At 35.0% G+C, this 19,913-nt stretch overlaps 1 protein-coding gene across 2 annotated transcripts in view; it reads left to right on the top strand.

Annotated features, from left to right (window-relative positions):
* Positions 1 to 10,336: 10,336 nt before the first annotated feature.
* Positions 10,337 to 19,913, top strand: part of LOC111691270 — a 68,013-nt gene continuing 58,436 nt past the window's right edge. The window contains exons 1-2 of one of the 2 annotated variants that reach the window (XM_018716474.2): positions 10,337 to 13,767; positions 13,995 to 14,092. In XM_018716474.2, the coding sequence (XP_018571990.1) occupies positions 10,693 to 13,767; positions 13,995 to 14,006 (3,087 nt within the window). In that variant the 5' untranslated portion in view covers positions 10,337 to 10,692 and the 3' untranslated portion in view covers positions 14,007 to 14,092. Of the gene's footprint in view, positions 13,768 to 13,994; positions 14,093 to 19,913 lie in introns of those variants that run through there. The other variant, XM_018716473.2, reaches the window with a different exon arrangement.

The following is a 19,913-nucleotide window of genomic DNA, read 5'->3' as shown; positions in this document are numbered from 1 at the left end:
TTCGTATCTTTCATATAATTCTTGCTGGTGACATCGCTATTATCATTACTGAATTGAATAAATCATTTCCAATTAGTTGCTGTTTCTTTCCTGTTAGTAAAAAACTGATTGAAATTCAGATATCATATAAAATTTAAAGAGAGGATACGTGTAGTAATTGATGCTGATCGATCTGTATTGGTAATTGACTACTTTTACTAAATATTTAAACATGGAAATCAATTGCTTCATGAACAAAATGAAATTTTAAGAAGATAGACTGACACGTATTACTTATTTTTAAGTTGTTTTATTTGTAATATATATTTACTTTGTTACTTGTTTGTTATGAATAAATATTTATTTTATTTTAATTAGGCACAAATAATTTCGTTTTTTTGATTCAATTAATAAAACATTGAAATCTTTGGTAGATAAACATTTTATTTTTACAAAATATATAACAAAAATATAGAACATTGCTAAAATATTTCTTTATAATACCTTATTAATTTTGGTCTATACTCTACCTTGGAATAAGTCATGGAACCATGTTACGTTCGAATTAAATCAACAATTTTACGAAAGTAGAATTAAATTTTACAGCAATTTTAAAATATATACCCAGAAAACTAATCGATTTTAAACAGTTATAAAATATTTAGATTACCTATTTTTTGTGACCTTTATAATGGAGTACCTATATTTTGTTAAAATTTTGGTATCAATTGGTTGTCATGTTGTTTTAAGCTTCTTGACATTTTGAGAAGAGAGCGATATGACTCTCGAAGCATTGAGAAGTCTAAACCGACAACATGGCAATCAGCTTAGAAATTGTCCAACCATAATTTATCGACTTTCCATAGTCAGTTTTCAGTTACACTATAATATAGTATATTATTGGTTATTAAAAAAAATATGGATTGTGATATACTCTATCTTATATGAATTCCTTTCCCATCAATTATTCCTATAACCTGCTCTGGAAATTCATATTGGGCAAAATATTGTTCGATTACAACTGCCTCATTATCTCGGCCATTCTATAATTTGTGGAGACAAGTTACTTAGCAAGTATGTAACTTTTCTGGTTGTTGTAGAGCTTAAGGCAATGCAAAATTTACCAGAATCATGGGTGAAATAATTAGAAATGGCAAATTTTTCTTCAATTCTGTTAGCTACTTCCCATATGCTAACACGGAAATGTTAAAAAAACTTGGCCACTATATTCAGGTACAGTAATTTCAAAGTAGTTCTTATTTTTTACTCTTTCTGTTTCTTAGAGTAAATCTATTTCATCATCACTCAAGCTGGACAATGCGTCTAATAAGTCATCTGAATCACTGGACTCAAAATCGGACATCTGTAATATTTTAAAAAGTTTATTTAAAACACCGAGTTTTTTTATATTCTATTTTTTATTACCACAAGTAAAAATTCCATATTATTAATACAAGAATTACTATTTTTTTAAAGGCAACTTCCTGTATAAAATGTGACTATTTTTTACTAACATTAAACTAAAATCTTTAACAAAGTAATTATCAAAAACATAAACCTTACTTATAGGTTAATATTAACAAGATCACGTCATAAATTCCTTGAAAACTAGTTTCTTTCTACGAACACCAAATTCTTCTCATAAAGCTAATATTTTTTATTATCTATTTAGTTTAATTACAGTCCGGAATGACATATTTTCATGATTTATATAATTCAAAGTAGCTTACATTATTTATTTTAAAATTTTTAACAGATTACAAAAATGACGATTGATTTATAATTCAAACTGCCGCTTTTTATCTCCCCTCTCTACAAATGGGACATATGGAACACTAGCGCCCTCTTATTTTTGTAAGATTTTTGTTTACATGGAGTTCGGGCTCCTTGTATAGTCTCCATGGTGGTAATTGTGGTATATACTATCAAGCCTGCCAATGCCTAAACTTTGAAAAGTTCCCACTAGCTAGCGGGAATTTTGACTAACATATTCAACAAATCTTCTCTTGAAAATAATTATTACGATTATCTTTTCATTTGCGTACACTTTTAATAACAAATAATTTGTGATTAATTAACATTAATATTCGAAGAAGGTTGATTTATTCATAACACATAGTTAATTTGGGGCAACTAATTTGTAAAAACTGTTTTAAGCTATAACTTCTGATTTATTAGGCGAGCGGTTCACCCCAAAAAAGATGCTTCTAAATAAAGGTAACCGACAAAATTTATAAAACAAAAACCTACAGCATGAAACTTTTTATTTTATAGTGTATTTTCCTGATAATTTACATATTTTTTTTATATTTTTCGGCCGGGTCAGTCAATTGTTATAAACAAAAAAGTTGTAAAAAAAAAATTATTCGCCAAATGGCTGAAAAAAAATGGACCAAAATAAACACTATTTGTTCTTTGACTAAAATTCTAAAAATGCTTCGTTTCCGAGATATTTGCCATTTAATGTGAAAAAAGTGAAGAAATCGACAAATTTTCGGATTTTTTTTCTCAAAAACTACTGAACGGATTTTAATTCTAAAAAAAGCATAATAATCGGCAGATTTTCTACTTTAAGATATATTTTTTTGGTATGGGTCAATCATTTTATTGAAGGTCTAAAGCGAGTAAAAATAGCTATTTATGATATACGTGTTAAAAGTAAGATTTTATTTTGTGAGTGAAGATGATTAAAAAACGAGCGTAGCGAGTTTTTTAACTTCACGAACAAAATAAAATCACTTTTAACACGTATATCATACACTATTTTTTCTACAAAACTGTTAAAAGTGGGCTTTTTAATTGTCATTTTTGATGTTAAAAATGTTATTTTTTGACACGCGTGTTAAAAGTAAGTTACTTTTAACACTAGTGTCAAAGCCCACCTTTAACAGTTTTGTAGAAAAACATATTTTAAAGAAAATTATGATAACACTTCAAAAAATTTTCTTTTTACAATATCTTGGATTAGATTATTATATTCACAATAAGCATTATGATTTTTTTTAATCAATATATGTTAACAGTACAAATGTTCAAAAGATCATTTTGTTTGGTTTTGTAGCCGGGGTAAGGTTTTTGCAAGTAATTAGTAAAATTTAAATATTCGATTTCTGATTTTATAAATGGCTAAAATTGACTTGAAAGTTATACCAAAACTAAACTAAATAAGCTTATTTAATCGTAAAATTAACCTAATAATAATAATTGACCTAGCTGTCTCGAAAAATAAAAAAGTTATTGGATAATTTATTGTATAGGATAATTATTTTATTTTTATTTTACAAAAATATTAAGTGCAATAAAAGTATATTAATTTCCTTTTTATTTAATTTTTAAATAAGTGTTTTCAACGCCATTCGGCGAGTAATTTTTTTTATAACTTTTTTACAATTGACTGACCACGTCGAAAAATATAAAAAATATATGTAAATTATCAGAAAAATACACCATAAAATAAAAAAAGTTTCATGCTGTAGGTTTTTGTTTTAAAAATTTAGTCGATTCATGCCTTTTTTTAAGGGTGAACCGCTCACCTATATAAGTAATAGTAATAGACAAAATTAAATTACCTATATTAAATAAAAATATTTACAGTATGTTCTACGATTGTGTCGTGAAGAGGAACAACTTTGTTGCTATAGTTTTATAAGAAAATAATTTCTTTGTAATTCTTCATAAAAATTCCTGTTTGTACCTAACCCGTCAAAAATGTTACTAATTTCTTGATTCTATACCTATTAGCATTTTATAAATAAATACATTGTTGTGTAAGTACATTGTTCAAAAAATTTAATGTGACTACAAAGTACCAACAGTTTAAATACTTAATCTATGGTTTAAATACCTACGTATGGAATAAATATAGTGTCTAGAGACAGTCAATAGTCAATCCACTTTACTTCGAAGTTCCAGATAAGTATGGCTTTTCTCGATTAGGTCCTAATATAAATAAAATTAAACCGAATTCACTAACTAAAGTTGGGTTAGATCAGAAAAAAAGATCTAAATCATAAAAAAGATTCCATTAAAGTTCTCTTTGGTCTACGTCACATAAGAAATACGTATTCGAGGAGGCTCGAAGTAAAGTAAATTTGGCTGTCCTTCAGACTCTGGTTTATAAATGTGAAATTTCGATTGTTTTGCAAAATAAAGATAATTACCTCATTTCATATAAGTTATATGGCTTGGATACACTCGATTCCCATAATTAAACCAGAAACTGATTAAGAATTGATAATTAAAATCCATTGAATTCAGATCGGGACGTCTATGAGGTTGTAAAGTTGTAATGCATTTTTCTTTCAGTTATTAAATTACGAATGCATTGTTGAGTTATTCTGGATACTAAAATCAAGAATACTTCTAGGGTAAGTTACTATCTCAGTTTATGCTTTTCTGTGAAACTGACTAAAAAAACACATTTTACCATTACCTACCTTCTTATTTAACCACGTTCCGTAAAACTGACTTCCAAGAAAAAAAAAGCTGCTCCAGACCTCAATGTTTCCTTCTTTTACCACGTTCGGTAAAACTGATTCCCAAGAAAACAAAACTCCATGCCCCATATTTCGATCTACCCAAAATCATTTGGATAGGCCATAAGGTGGATCAACTTATTTTTACCTGAACCATGGTTCGTTACATGTGCTTGATTAAAATTCTGGATGTTTCCCAAAATTCAAACACCCTGTAAGAAATACAAAGCAAACTATACAATTTCCAATGTTGTAGTACTAAACAGGATTTTATAATTTGAGATAACTTTAAATATCGCTTTAATTTAGAAACGGAATAGAAAAATTCAGAAAAATTGTATATGATCTCCTGGAAGTCCTCATCACACTTCAATGGATTTTGTTTCATCACAATGTATCTAAGCTACCTTAGTGATAAGAAATAAGGCAATTTTTTTTTGTGAAACTAATATATTTTAGTAAGTTTTCAATATTTCAAAAGATTGAGGTAACTTGCTCAGTCACATTTAAATTTTTCAAAAAAATTAACACCCTGTAGGTATGTAAAATCAAGAAAGTAATAAAAGTAATAGATGGACATATACCGGGTGGTCTAAAGCAAAGGTTTACACTTATATTCGCACAACTTGCAAAACAAATCAATTTTAGTTGCGGGGAAAGCAGCATTTTTTAAAAGTTACTCATTTAGGTGCGTTATCACTTTCGGAGGGTAACAACATTGGTTTTAACTTCGGTGCTGTGTATATCTAATGGTAACAACGAACCTAATGCAAAAGGGGAGAAATATTTTAAACTTTTTATTCACTTCAGTATTAATTTATTTTTTCTTTATTATTTTTACTAAAACAAAAATCGGAGTTTTGTATTATTAAAATGTTTCTGCTTTGCTACACCACAATTTAATATTGAATTAAAAGATACCTAAAACACAATATAATCTTATATCAACTCTACTAATACTTCACTTTCATTGACATTTCTTTGATAACAACTCGTGTATCTATTTTTCAGTCATGTACTGCGCCCATGACTTTTAAATAATCGATTTGTTTATCAGTTCGACAACAGCAATTCAAAGCTCTTCTCATGGCCAACGATTAATTCGTCAGCCAAAATAAAAATAGGCATATACCAGGAGGCAATCATATGATGATTACTAGATTGTACATTTATAGTAACGGTACTTTTTTTAAACTAATATAAATAATATACTACCCTTATGTAGGTGTAAGGTCTAGACATTTGGATACTTAATAATAATACCTACTGCAACCTTATTGTTTTGCAAATCGAAGGTATAGTAACTTTCTAAAATAGACTTGATGACATTGCATAAGTCCATCGTGACTGTTCAAGTTTTTGCAATTATTCATACCGCATGTGACATGAAGATTCCATTTCTTGTACTAACAGGAAATAGTTGAAACTGTTGTTTCAGTTATTGCCACCGTGTAATCAATTGCCTAATGTATAAAAATAATTCAAGTACGACGTTCCCCACCACAACAAAAAGCAATTTTTTAGGTCAGTTGTTTTTCGATCCGCGATCTAATCCCAATACACCTGACCCTTCGATATATTTTTAAAAACCTTTGTGCTACTGACACCCAGTTTAATGTAACAGTGTATTTTTTGGTTATTTTCGAGGAAAATAAAAATCCATCAAGATGCCTCTGAATTGTATGATACAGCTGTGCAAAATCACCAGAGCTAGCAAGTTATTCCAACGCAACTTTTATCTCCCTTTACTGAAACCGTTGTCTCCAAAGGACGCCCTTCGAAGGCATATCATTACTGGAAAAAATGTACTTAATAGGATTGAGCACTATATACCTGTCCTGGAGGAATATCAATCAAGAATAATTAGACGAAAGTATAGGCGGAGAGGTGTGGGAAAGAAACGTCAAAGAAAGAATCCTAGAAGAAAGTACGTTATGCCCTTTTTCGATGATGACATGGAAGGCCATTTAAGGTTAAAAGCAATACTTTCTACCAAGTCAAAAGGCAGAGGTCAATGCTACACGTATGCTGTCTCTGATAAAAAGTGTACCCTGGTGTTATCTCATCAAATGGAAAGAGCGATAAGAGACAAAGACATAATCGATGTTATCATGGCTCAGCGAACCGAGAAAATCGTAATTATTCTAAAAGATGGCTCAAAAATTACATTGCCTCTTGTAACTTACGACGGCAGTGCGCCCTTTTATAGAGGTGAAGGATGGACCCGAAAAGAAATAGAGGACACTCACCACCATGGCAGAGATACAATGTCGGTGGCTAAGTTGTTTGAGGCCAAGGAGTCTGGAGTTGAGGAATGGGAGTTGGAGATGATGCGTATGGCAGCAAAGAGAAGGAAGAGGCACAGAGGCGAAGGAACCGAAGACTGGAAGGCTATGATGGCAGCTACTGCCGAAACCATGGACTGGGACAAGTTCGAAGAAGAGACGAGACAAATTGTAGAAGAATCTAGGCAACCCGTAGACGACAAACCTATACCAATGGCGGTGGACAGCATGGACAAGACAACAAATGTTAATGAGAAGCTGAAAAACGCAGGACAAGAAATAATGTCAATGTTACCAGTAATGCCAGAAATTCCCGAAATTATAAAGGTTATTAAAAACCAAGAGGAAGTTGTCGAAATAGCAAAGGTTTCCGGCGTGACAGTAAATTTGCCCTCGACCGACAAATATCGTTTTGTTCCCGGACAAATTGTGCAATCCGAAGAAGGGGACTTGTTTGTCCCCGGCCAAACGATAGTAAACGAACAAGGGGAATCAGAATACACCCCTGGATTTACGGTGTTGTTAGATAACGAGCCCACTCTAATTCCGGGACTGGTTATGGGCGACGAGCCAGAGAAGCCGATGTTCTTGCCAGGAGACTCGACTATCACGGAATCGGGAGAGCTGCAGTTTACTGCCACAGAAGACGATATCTTACCGCAACAGGAGCCAATTGAGGAGCCAGAAGAGGTACAAGAAACGGAAGAGGTTGAGTTAGAGGAGGAGCAAAACACCGAAGACGAAAAGGAGGAAATAGGCCCGCCCCAACCTCCACCGCCTCCTAGGCGAATAAAGAGGAAGGAGTTCGTTTACGAGAGACCAAAGCGGCAGTACACAGAAAATATGGGTCCTAAACACCGCGAGCGTAAACCAAAAAAGGCACCGAAAGCAGAAAAAAAACCGTTGAGAGCTGATTTGGTCATAGACTGGGACGCCGAACCAAAGAAACCTACAGGACCGGTGTTTTATGATCTTTCCCGTCCGTTGTTAGAAAAAGATTTACTGCTGCAACAGAAAGAGCGTGTTTCAGTGTTCAACAAAAAAAGGTCTGAAGTAGAACTTTCCGTTAATAGGTTAAGGAGGGAAATCAGGCTGAAAATCAAACAGCTAGCCGATAGTAATCCGCCAAAAGTGGAATACGAGCCTCTGCCGCCAGTGAAAAAAAGTGAGAAGCTGAAAGAAATAGAACATAGCATCAAAAGAGGTACATTCTTCGACGTTGATCACAAAAAGTATCTGAACAAGGAATACACCTTTCCATATAATTGGTTGGAACCGTACGAGTACGGAAGTGTATTTGATACAGTGGGGATCACGCGTCACCGTGTATGGAAGTCGGTCGTGTAGTGGCAACGAACCAATTAGGCCAGTCCATCGGCTATTTTGATATCGGTTATCGGGCCGGGCATCGATTAAGATTAGAACTCATCCGCATTGTCAACCTTTATACGCATTCGTTTGCATCTAGTTCATTATCGCTGCTCAGCTCGTCACACACACCGAAGACTTTCTATTTCGAGTAGTATTCAGTAGTTTTTTTTTTAATTTTGAACTGTGTTTCATTGGACCTTATCCGACATGCCAATTAACGTTAAAATATCTCTCTGTAAGATCACACGCGCCAGCAAGCTTTTCCAGAGAAATTACTACCTTCCTTTATTAAAGCCTCTCTCTCCTAAGGACGCTTTACGTCGGAAAATTATTACCGGGCAAAATGTACTCGGAAGTAGAATCGAACATTACATCCCCGTCCTCAAACCACACGAAGAAAAGGTAGCCGAAAGAAGAAGAAGACGCAAAGGGGTGCCGATTATTAAAAGACGCGTAAGAAAACATGAGAAAGAACGCTACGTTGAACCTTTCTTCGACGAGCACATGGAACACCACCCCTTACTACAGTCTATAATTTCGAGCAAGAAACCAAAAAGCAAGAATCAACATTACATATATGAAATATATGACAAAAATTGCACGTTGGTAATAAACTCCCAAATGGAACAGGCCATCAGAGACAAAGATATAATAGATGTAATTATGGCACAGAGAAGTGAAAAAATTGTAGTTAAATTAAAAAACGGCGTCCGGGTAACGATGCCTCTTGCTCCATTTAACGATAACGTACCTCTATACAGAGGAAGCGGATGGACTAAAGAAGTGATTGACCAAGAACATCACCACGGCAAGGAAACGATGTCGATAGCTAAATTATTTGAGGCCAAGGAACAAGGTGTTGAAGATTGGGAGTTGGAGATGATGCGATTGGCAAATAAAAGAAGAAGAAAATGTAAGGGTGAGGACTCTGTTGACTGGAAGCAAATGTTGCAGGGATGTCTGGAAGATATGGACTGGAATAAATTTGAAGAGGAAACGAAGCAAATAGTCGAAGAGAAGGAAGAAATTGTTGTGGAAGAGGATATTCCTATGGAGGTAAACGACATGGAAAAGACAACAAACGTAGGAAACAAGCTCAAGGAGGGAGGTGAAGAGGTTTTGTGTCAACTACCAACAATGAAGGAAATTCCCGAAGTCATTAAAAGTTTGGAATCGGGAGAAATGTGCGAGCTTCAAAACGTATCTGGATTGAAGGTGAATATAGAGGGCGGAAGGCAATGTTTCGTTACAGGACAAATGGTGAAGACGGATGAGAATGAAGTTTTCGTGCCTGGTCAAACCATCCTAAATGAAGAAGGTCAGTCTGAGTATACGCCGGGCATTACCATTTACATGGACAACGAACCCACCTTGATACCGGGTTTAGTAATGGGAGAAGAGGAAAGCAACGCCATGTTCCTCCCCGGTGACTCAACAATTACCGAAGATGGGCAATTGAAATTCGAAGCCACCGAGGAGGACAGGGTATCACCCCCAACAGAAGAAACGCCAGTACAAAGAAGAAGACGCCGCCGCCTCCCTCCTGTTGTTCCTCCCCCGGAATTTGAGGAGTACGTGCCGAGACGAAAATATCGTTCTCCTTCTCTCAGTCCGCCCCCTCCACCTAAGCCTAGGGCCAAGCCGAAGAACGAGCCAATAGTCATTCGTCGGCGAGTGATCCAAGAACCAACAGACACCGGCAGAAAGGAAAGAGTCAAAAAGAGGCCTCCTCTTGTACTTTCAAACCCCAAGCAACCCAGTCCCCCCAGGGAAGTAGTTATCAGACCGAGAAGGACACCCATGGAGGACCCATTAAAAGTGTTAGAAGAGCAGAGAAGAAAACGGGAAGAGGATGAGAGGAAGCGAATGAAAGATAGAGCCACCGAAAAATTACGTAAGGAGGAATCGAAGGTAGATGCACTGAGATTAGAAATGCGAAAAAAATTGAGAAATTTCAAGATCGAAAAACCACAAGAGTACGTACCCATCGAACCCGTCAAGAAGAGCCAGAAACTGGAGGAATATGAACAGAGCATAAAACAGGGAACCTTCCTCGAGGACGACAAAACAAAGGAAATTATCGAGAAGGCCAAGTGCGCTACGAGATTGTTGAAATACCAGCACATTTTAGGTCCATACGGAAACGACTTCAGTAGCCGATTCTAAGCGAACGCGCGGCGCAGCCAGGACTCAGCTAAGCGTCTCGACGCCGATGCCAGTTCAGTCACAGCGGTACCGTCGGGGTAGTAACTTCTTGCACCGCAACGAGCCGAATCGAAACGAATTTGAACTGTAAATCAAATTTTTTTGTTCAAACTTTTCCTAATACTTGTAAATAGAAAGCGTGGGTGCTCATTTGTCGCTTGTCCCCATTACAGTGTCTAATTTGTACCACGACATTATCACATTAAATGTAAAAGATCAGAACTGTTTTTTTAACATTGTATTCTGTTTGTCGATTGTCCCTAAATAAATCTGATAAAAATTGGTGTCGATTGTTTTTTTAAAAGAACAAAATAAAATAAGGAAAAAACACTATTTCGTAATTCAAAAAGTGACTTTAAAAATAAAATTAATTCAAAATGGTTAATTACGTGTTATCATTCTGTAAAATTACTGGTGCCAGCAAAATTTTTACTAGAAATTTTTATTTGCCACTACTAAAACCGCTGACGCCCAGAGAAGCCCTGCGTACTCTGCGTATCACAGGAAAATGGTTGCTAGGGGCTAAAAGGCAACATTACATCCCAGTCCTGCTAAATCACGAACAGAAGAAACCGAATAATGCAGCAGATTATGGTAAGCAAGAGCATGACATAATGGAAGATTACACGTATATGACCCCCGTTCTAGACCCAGAAAACGAAACCCACAGAATTTTGATAGATATCCTTGAAAGTAAAGATAAAAAAGGGGTATTCGTTTATACAGTGGAGGACAGAAAGTACAATATCGTGCTCCAGGCCCAATTTGAATTGGCTATACGAGATGGTGACATAAGAGACGTCTTAGTATCGCAAAAAAATGATAAAATTATTATGAAATTGAAGGACTTCAAGAAGGTGCCCATGGAAATACAATATTTTGAGGGCACAGACGAATTAACTTGCGGTGAAGGTGCCACCTCTCCGGAGGAGGAAAAATTTCACCACCACGGTAAATATACAATGAGCCTGGCAAAGATATTCGAAGAGAAGGAAATGCGCGAGGAGAAGTGGGAGGAGGAACTCAAAAAAATGATGAAGAGAAGGAAGAAGAGGAAATGGGAAAATTCTAAAGCATACAAGGAGATGATGAAGAGAAACTTGAAAAACCTGAACTGGAAAAAGTTCGAGGAAGACGCTAAAAAAGTGATTGAAGAAATAGAGCATCCCGCTAGTGAAATACCTATAGAAATGGAAGTTGATGACTTGGACGCGACGAAGAATGTGAACGAGACAATTTTAAGACGCGGACCAGAAATGTTAAATCAGTTGCCAACCCTGACAGAAATTCCGGATATAATTAAAAACTTGGGCAGTGCCAGCTTACATGCAATTGAAGATGTTGCTGATGATGAGATGGAACCGAGTGAGCAATCGAAAAAGCGTCGCGTGTCTGGGGTTAAAGTTACCCTACCATCAGGAAAGGAGTGCTTCGTCAGTGGCCAAATGGTCCACACAGAAGACGGAGAGGTATTTGTTCCAGGACAAACTATCCGCAACGAATACGGTGATGAATATGCACCTGGTATCACCATAAACGTAGACGACAAACCCACACTCATAAATGGGTTAATCATGGGGGAGGAAGAGCGCGATCCCATGTTCCTTCCCTCTCAGTCCACCATTACCTCTGATGGACAGCTAACTTTTGCCTCTGTACCAGAAGAAAGGCCAGCACCTCAACCAGAGAGCGAGAGAAAATTAAAAAGGAAAAATAAAAAGAAACAAGAGGCAGAACAAAAAGATGAAGAGACGATAAATATACACGATAGCCCTGCAATATTTGAATTCGTCATTATCGATGACAATTTCGCTTTTGACGATTTTTCCGAATCCGAAGAAAAATCAACTGATGCTTCCAGTGTGGAATTAAATAATTCCGAATTAGAGGAACTAGACATCGAGGCTATTAGGCTAAAACAGGAGCAACAGCGCTTAGAATTAGAAAAGCTTAAGCTAATATTATTAGACGACGGCATGGATGACATAATCGCTAGCCTGGAAGATAAAAAGGCAGAGCTGAATAAAAAACTCGAAGAACTGAGGAAACTAAATATAAACTCCGAGAATAGCCTGGTAACATATGTAAACGAAAGCGATGCACTGGAAATGGCAGCGAGAATAACTGAGGATAAAGACACTATTATTAGAATTTCGGATATACTGCTGACAATGACTCGGAGGGCAGCGACTTTTCGGGATAAAAATAATGTACGCACAGACAATATTAATAACTCTCTCGCAAATGCCGCCGGCTCCGAATCGGAGCGCAAACTTAACGCTTCCTCGAACAAACTGCAGGTACTGTTCAAGACAGCCCTTGTTGCCGCTAATGAAGTATTTAAAAACAGGCCCAAGGACCAAATGATGGCTCTCAACGCCATAGGGGATATTATGATAGATGCCCTTAAGGTCAACAGCAAGTTACTCCAAGAACTAATCGATTTGATGCAAACCCAGTTTGAGAGGACAGAGGTTTGCGATGTAGCCTTTAAACAGCTCACACAGGTCGTAGAGGACACGAAAATAGGCATGTTAACTATGATAGCCAACAAGAATTTGTCCAATTCCGAACTACAAGACTGCATTACCAAAATGTTGGGATCAGAAAATATTATAAACGTTTCCTTCTCAAAATTGATCAAGGTTAAACCAGAGATAATTAAAATACTAAAGGAAAATACAAACTGCCAATTGAAATATGCAAAAACCGAGGAAGATGCTTTTGATATCCTGCAGAAATGTATTGTAAAATCAACCAAAATCTGGATGGACAAGGCCATGGAGGCCAAGAAAGAGGAGACCAAAGGAAATGACCTGGTTGAATTCGTAGAAGAAGCTTCAAGCTTTGCCAAAGCTTTAGGCCTAGAGCAAGTAGTAGAAGACTTGTCAAACAGCAAATTTCCACTAAAGCTGAATTGCTACGACCAAGCAACGACAGACATGCTGAAACGAATGGCTTTAATAAAGCAGCTATCAGAAAGAGATTATTCGTTGAAAACCGCCATAACTCGAATAAAGAAAAACCCAGAACGTGGCAAGTCGGACCCAAGGATCCGCCAGCTGGTAAGGGAAAGTGCCGCATTAATTTGCAACTTGTCCACGATACGAAACTCTCGAGAAATCCCCTTGCAACTGATGAAGAGTCAGAACCTGCTAGCCATAGAAGATTTCCTCCTCAAAAAGGCCAAGTTCGACCATCCGGTCTTGATCACTAGGGGTAGCACGCAGGCGGTGATTCCCAAAGACGCAGCTCGGGGTGTCCTAGCTGGAAGGGTGTCCTACATTCTCATAGACGAGAGCGGTGTGACAAATTTCAAACCGATGCACATGATTTCCGGGATGCAGCTTAACAGAAACCGCGAGAGACGCATAGACGATTACTTGAGTGGGGTTAGAGAGCGGTCTTCAGACAGAGACGAGGCAAGGACCTATCTACAGGCAAAAAATAACGTAAGGAGACTTCAAAACATGTATAATAACCGTAGAGAAGTTGCATGAACTGTAAATGTGAACACTTTTTTTTATAATAAAACTATATGTGTTTAAACACAAAGTCATATTTGACAGACAACCTACGAGAAACATACTTTAAAAAAAGCAGTATACTTGTAGGGAAAGTTATCATCAGATATGACTTTGTGAATACGTGGGTGTTTTTAAAATTGTCACGGATTTAGGATATAAACTGAAATTATATAAAAACGATACAAATGCACACAAACTTTGCCACACATCCACCTCCTACACAATTCTATACAATATTTTTGGACACAAATCAAGGTGAGTCAGCATTTCGCTATAATGTAATAAGTTCCCAGAATATCTTTACTTACCTACCTTAACTTATTAACTTCCAAAATATTATTGTCGACAAGATATATGTAGTTCCCTATGAATTATTTTTGTGCTTGACTAACAGACTGATGCCTAATATTTTGGGGAAAAAGTGGGATTCGGACAGTACCTACAGCTGATTAATGACTTTCCGGAAAATTTAATTATCCCGTGGTAGCAGCAGAGGATTATTTATAGCCCGTCTGAAATGGCGCGTTAATTTTAGGTTGTCGAACTTGCTCGTTAAATAAGAACGCGCTACGGTTCTTGTCATACGAATATATTGACATATGTGCGTCTGTAAATGGGAACATCCAAAGTATCCGTTGCAAGTACAGGGAGTCCCAAAATTATAACGGTCTTTCCAGAAAGTTTTCCAAGAAAATATGATTACGTCTGAAAAACACATTCCTCATATTTGATGCTTGAAAACTTGGTATATCCCACACGTTTGCTAATTTCGATCTTTCGAAAGAGTGGGCAGATGTTTATCTCATAAAGACACAAATTAATGATGGGTACCAAAAAGCGGAAACGAATGATTGTTATTAGGAAAATATTTTCCCTAACTCAAATTTATAAGTTCTAAAATACTATCTCAACAGTTTTGGAACTGACCAAAACGGGTTGGAAAAACATAATTTTGTCAAATACTAAGCTTCTAAGAATCTGAAAAATGTTTGGTGATAATTAAAATAAATTAACGACCTCAAAATAACTCAAAGCTAGTAAGATTATTTATAAAGTAGTTAAATAATAAAATACTTTACGAACAGCAGTGTATACTTACTATTGAATTGAGTTTATAAGAATACGGTGTCAATTGATGTACAGATAATAATAGACATATGTCAAGAACATTCCACGACACGTGTACAAACATGGTCACTACCTGGGGCAGTAAGCCAAAATATTTGCACAGTTATTTCTGAAGGTAGATAATTAATGAAGTCAACAAATTAACTCGGAATGAAAAGTGTCCTTAATTCTTCTAAAGAAGCTGAAGTAGTTTAAGTGATTTAGATAACTAATAAGTGTAAACCAGGTCGACTCAATAAAACATCAAGGGGCTGCTATGTGGCAGAGACAGATAAACAAGTGTAACAAAATTTTATAACGTATAATATTAATATTTAGCGAATCTTTATGGAATAACTTTTATTTAAAAAAACATCACGAGATGTGATAAAGAACATTTTTTAAATATTTCTATACAGGGTATTTCAGAAAACATGGGTCAACGCTCGGGGGCAGATTCATAACCTAAAAACAAGATTATTTTTTCATCAACATGGAACCGATTTCGCTTCGTTCCTTAGCTACAGGGTGTCAAAGTTTTAAAATAAAATTTGTTTTTTTCCAAAAATCTAGATCCACTTGAGAGAATTAAATGAAAGGACAACTAACTATTTACCACTAAATACACATTCCTAGGTATTATCATGTTGAACATGAATTTTAGGCCGCTATTCGACGATTTATAAAACGTCTAAAATTTTCAGTCAAATTGTAAAAAAATTATATTTACACATCATTTTACAATTTGCCTAATCATTTATAAAACGCCTAGGCATTTTATAAAAAAAAACTGCATTTGCTACTAGCCTACGACATGGATATAGCTTTGAGCATATACTATATGAAGGAAGCACCACCCACGTGTTAAAACGCTTAGAGAGAAAGGGCAATCGTTTGGGTACTCGCTGTTTCTCTCTAAATGTTGAGCATACTACAGCTAGAATGCGGAGCAAGTTGCGTTAACCAATCATATGCCTGCGCGAGAGAGAACGGTAATACTCAAACTATCTCGTTCTCCCTCTGTCACTCGTCTACACTGTCGCCGTTCTTCCTCCATGTAGTATATGCTTTAAGACAATATACAGCGTGTCGTCAGGACGAGCAGAAAACCCTCCTAATACACTACTACACTAATTATGTTATATTTTTAATGCATGTATAAATGTAAAAATAAACAAAAAGCTTTACAATCAAAACGTAAAGTGTTTATGTAGTTTTAGAAAATTGTGTTTTTTATACAGGATGATTCATTGAGAATAACAAAACCCGAGTTTGAAAATACTAGAGATTATTGGATCAAACAATATTGATTGTATAAAAGATACAGGGTGCAGAAAATTAAAATTTTATTTTGAAATCTCTCATTACTTTTGAAAGTTTCCTTTCTTTTTGTTTGATTTCGATGCCTACCTGCTTTCCAGATATTTTCTGGAATTATTAGGGTCGGTTTTCTAGCTGCTAAATAAATGTATTTTTCTATTAAATCTACGCCTGTCGAATTTTGTCTTTATTCTACTATATTTTCTAATCTTTAAAATAAAAGCTGTGCGTAGAGTGATGAACCTTACTAAAATAGCCTCATTAAAGGTAAAACCCTGCTGAATTCGTATATAAATATGTCGACCAGTTGCGGAGATACGGTGAGTCATTACCTCTAAGAACCACAGAAATTCGACGCCACTGGATATTCGGAAAACTCGATCACTGCGTTTCTGAAAGAACTCTTTTATGAACTTTTATTTTTAAAACAGATTTATATTACTGTTATTGGATTTTAAACAAGTTTAAAAATATTCTCTCAACAAAGAAGTTTTATTAGAAGTGCAATTTTAAATAAAATAAATTAATGAAAATATAAAAAAAATCATTGATATAGAAATTTTGCATTTTAATTGAGACAAATTTTTTCTTCTAAAAATGTGATTTTAACTACAAAATTCGAACTTCGTGGCGTAGAAATTTCTCAATTTGGGACTATGCCCTTCAACTGGAAAAATTCAAAATTTTTGCGGCAATAATTTTTTCGACAATTTCATATAAAAATTAATTGAATTCAAATTTTGTTCCGTCACTGGTCTTTTCTGTGTGAGATACGCCATTTGACATTTTACTTGATTTTAAAAATTTTCTCAAAGTGGACATAGGACATTACAATATTTTGCACACATACGTAATTTTTCATTCATAGAAACTGTTTTTAATAACATTTTGTGGTATCTCGTACAGAAATGGGATTTTGCTGCCGATTAAAATAATTAGATGTTTAGACAGGGTGTTTCATATGAGAACCGACACAGAGCAGGAGCATATAGGGGTAAAAAATTATTACTTTATTTTATGACGAATTTAATTCTAAAACTTTTCTTACTCCTGTTAGTTTTCAAAAAAACTTTGTCGTTTCCAACAAAAACAGGAATAACTAATAATACATATTGTAGTTGTGTTATTTAAAATCATCGAAAATTCAAAAGTAGGCTATGAATTTAAACGTCAAACTTGACGATCAGGAAAAAAGTTATAGAAATTTTTTAAAATCATCAAAGCTTTCTTTCAGGCATAATTTTATTCTTGGACAAAAATTGAAGTCTACTCTATCCAAATACTACTGATTATTTCTAATGTTGAGTTAAATCGCCATATTTTGGGTTCCCCTACGTGTCCCTGTGTCGGTTCTTATGCGAAACACCCTGTATATTAAATATTTCCAAGGCTTACCGCATTTAACAAATTTAATAAAATCATACTCGATTTTGTATTATAAATAAGCAGAGCAGAATCCCAGAACGCCAGCATTTTTGTCTCTTAACATGTAAGAGTTTTTTCGCCTCTTCTGGGATACGCTTCATGCAAATAAAAAAATATTACAAAATTGTTTCTGTAATATAAAGCTAAATACGTAATTATAAAGACATATGCAGAATGTCAAGACACCTGCTGTGTACGGAAAATAACATATTTTAATTTTGTGGAATTCAACAAAATATTGGAATATTTTAATGAAGATGTTTTCCTACATATTAATGATACCTCAGATTAACATATTTATTAGTGCCATACGTTTCATTTTATTGCTTTTTATTATCTTCTAACTCATAATGTGTATTGACGTCTGTTGACGAATAATTTGAGTTTAGTTCTTTTACGTCTTTCATTGTTTTAATTGAAGTAATGCCATTAAAACTGAAATCATTGAGACTGGACAGGACGGATAAGATGAATCGATTTTGATCCAATCCAGTATGTTTTTCGAAAACATGTTATTGATTGTTCAAAACTGTGTGACATTCTTTCATTTCTTCGCAGGCTTTGGCAATCTTCTTCGAACGAAAATACCCATTCTGTAACGCACAATCGAATTTGAAAGCATGCAAATCGAATCATTAAAGTAATGGCCGTTTAAAATTAAATCGCTAAATAAAGCCTGGGAGCATTGTTGCAGGGGACCTTTTGCCCACATGTTTGTCCAATGAAGCCGCAGCACAAGGCATTTGGCTCCGGGATTCGTCCTCTCCGTTACCTGACATAAATAACCGCCATCTCGCTTATACTCTTACCCTTAATTGTCATTCCTTGCCTAGCCGTTCGACGTCAATATCCAAGTTATTTTTGTTCGGACAACAAAGAACGAACATCCTTGTTTAAGGTTAGACACGTTTGCTTTATTTTAATTTTTCTCAAAATCCACCACAAGTTTGCATTGTCCAAAACGTTCCTTGGTATATGTCGTTTACGTTGCTTTGGTATGAAGTGTAACCTTGGTGTGGACCTGCTATCCTACTGTCGCGAGACCTTGAGTCTAAAGGTTGCAAAATTTTTGTGAATCAAAATTTTCAAGAACAAAAACCTCGGAGCAGTGGCGGTTGGTAATTAAAGTGATCGTATTTTGATGATGAAACCCATACCGTTCTTTAGGGCATGATTTCTGTGCTCGCAAAGAGAACTGTAAAGATGAAAAAATTTCGAAAGTTCGGGAAATTAATATGAGGTTGCCGATCCTGATTTCTCGAAAGGAGCAGCACATATTTATGCATAATATTTTTTTTGATAATTAATCGACAAATACAAATTTAACTTTTAAATTTCTAATATTATCTCTCAATTTTTGTCAATGTCAGTGCTACAGTTTACAGAATAGTATTTAGTTTGGTTATAAAATAGAAGATTGTGACCTTTTTTAACACAAGTTACAAAATTGATATTTCTGCGCATGAGCATAGCTGGAAAAAAATCAACAAGTGTGGCCACAGCTTAGAAACTATAGAAAAACGAGTAATTAGTAGCTTCTAGAAGCTATAACGTACTTTAACTTTATTTTTCATTTTATGCAGTGTAGGATCATTTATAAAAACAGCCCATGACTATTTCTTTGAAACAAGGGCTTGTTTATTTAATTTTAGTTTTTTTTTCACAATTGGCAAAATATTTAAATAAACAGAAAAGAACATTCGTAAAATGTCAATCTACAGAATGCCTTTTTAATTGCAAACAATGCTTATATTGATATACAGGGTGCTTCAGAAAGACCCCCTGTCTCGTTTATTTATTTATTTATTATACAATCACTAAAATTTTCATATAAAGTTAATTAGAGTTTAAAATATTACTGAGAATGTATGCGTTTTTATGAGACATCCATCAATGAGTTTTGACATAAGCCTACTTTGAGAAAAGTTAACTTATTTTGTTCAGCGTAATATTGTAAGAGTTCAATTAAAAGCCTTTTTTCTTGAAAACCGTCCACATTAGGAAGTTCTAAAAAGAGTACAGTGTTTTTAGAAAATAAGATTGTACATTAGAAATTGAAGCACGAAAAACCTAACCTCAAAAAAAATTAGTATTTAAAATGTAATACGAATGTAGCATAACTAGCGCCTTCTATGAAATATAGGAAAAATAATTAGACCAGCGTATTTGGCGTCCTTAAAAACCCCGGAATACCAAATTTCATAAAAATATCGCACCGT

The sequence above is a fragment of the Anoplophora glabripennis genome, unplaced genomic scaffold, assembly GCF_000390285.2.
Source record: "Anoplophora glabripennis isolate ALB-LARVAE unplaced genomic scaffold, Agla_2.0 scaffold77, whole genome shotgun sequence".
Classification (NCBI taxonomy): Eukaryota; Metazoa; Arthropoda; class Insecta; order Coleoptera; family Cerambycidae; genus Anoplophora; species Anoplophora glabripennis.
The sequence above is the reverse complement of the archived record's forward strand: the minus strand, read 5'-3'. Positions and strand labels throughout refer to the sequence as shown.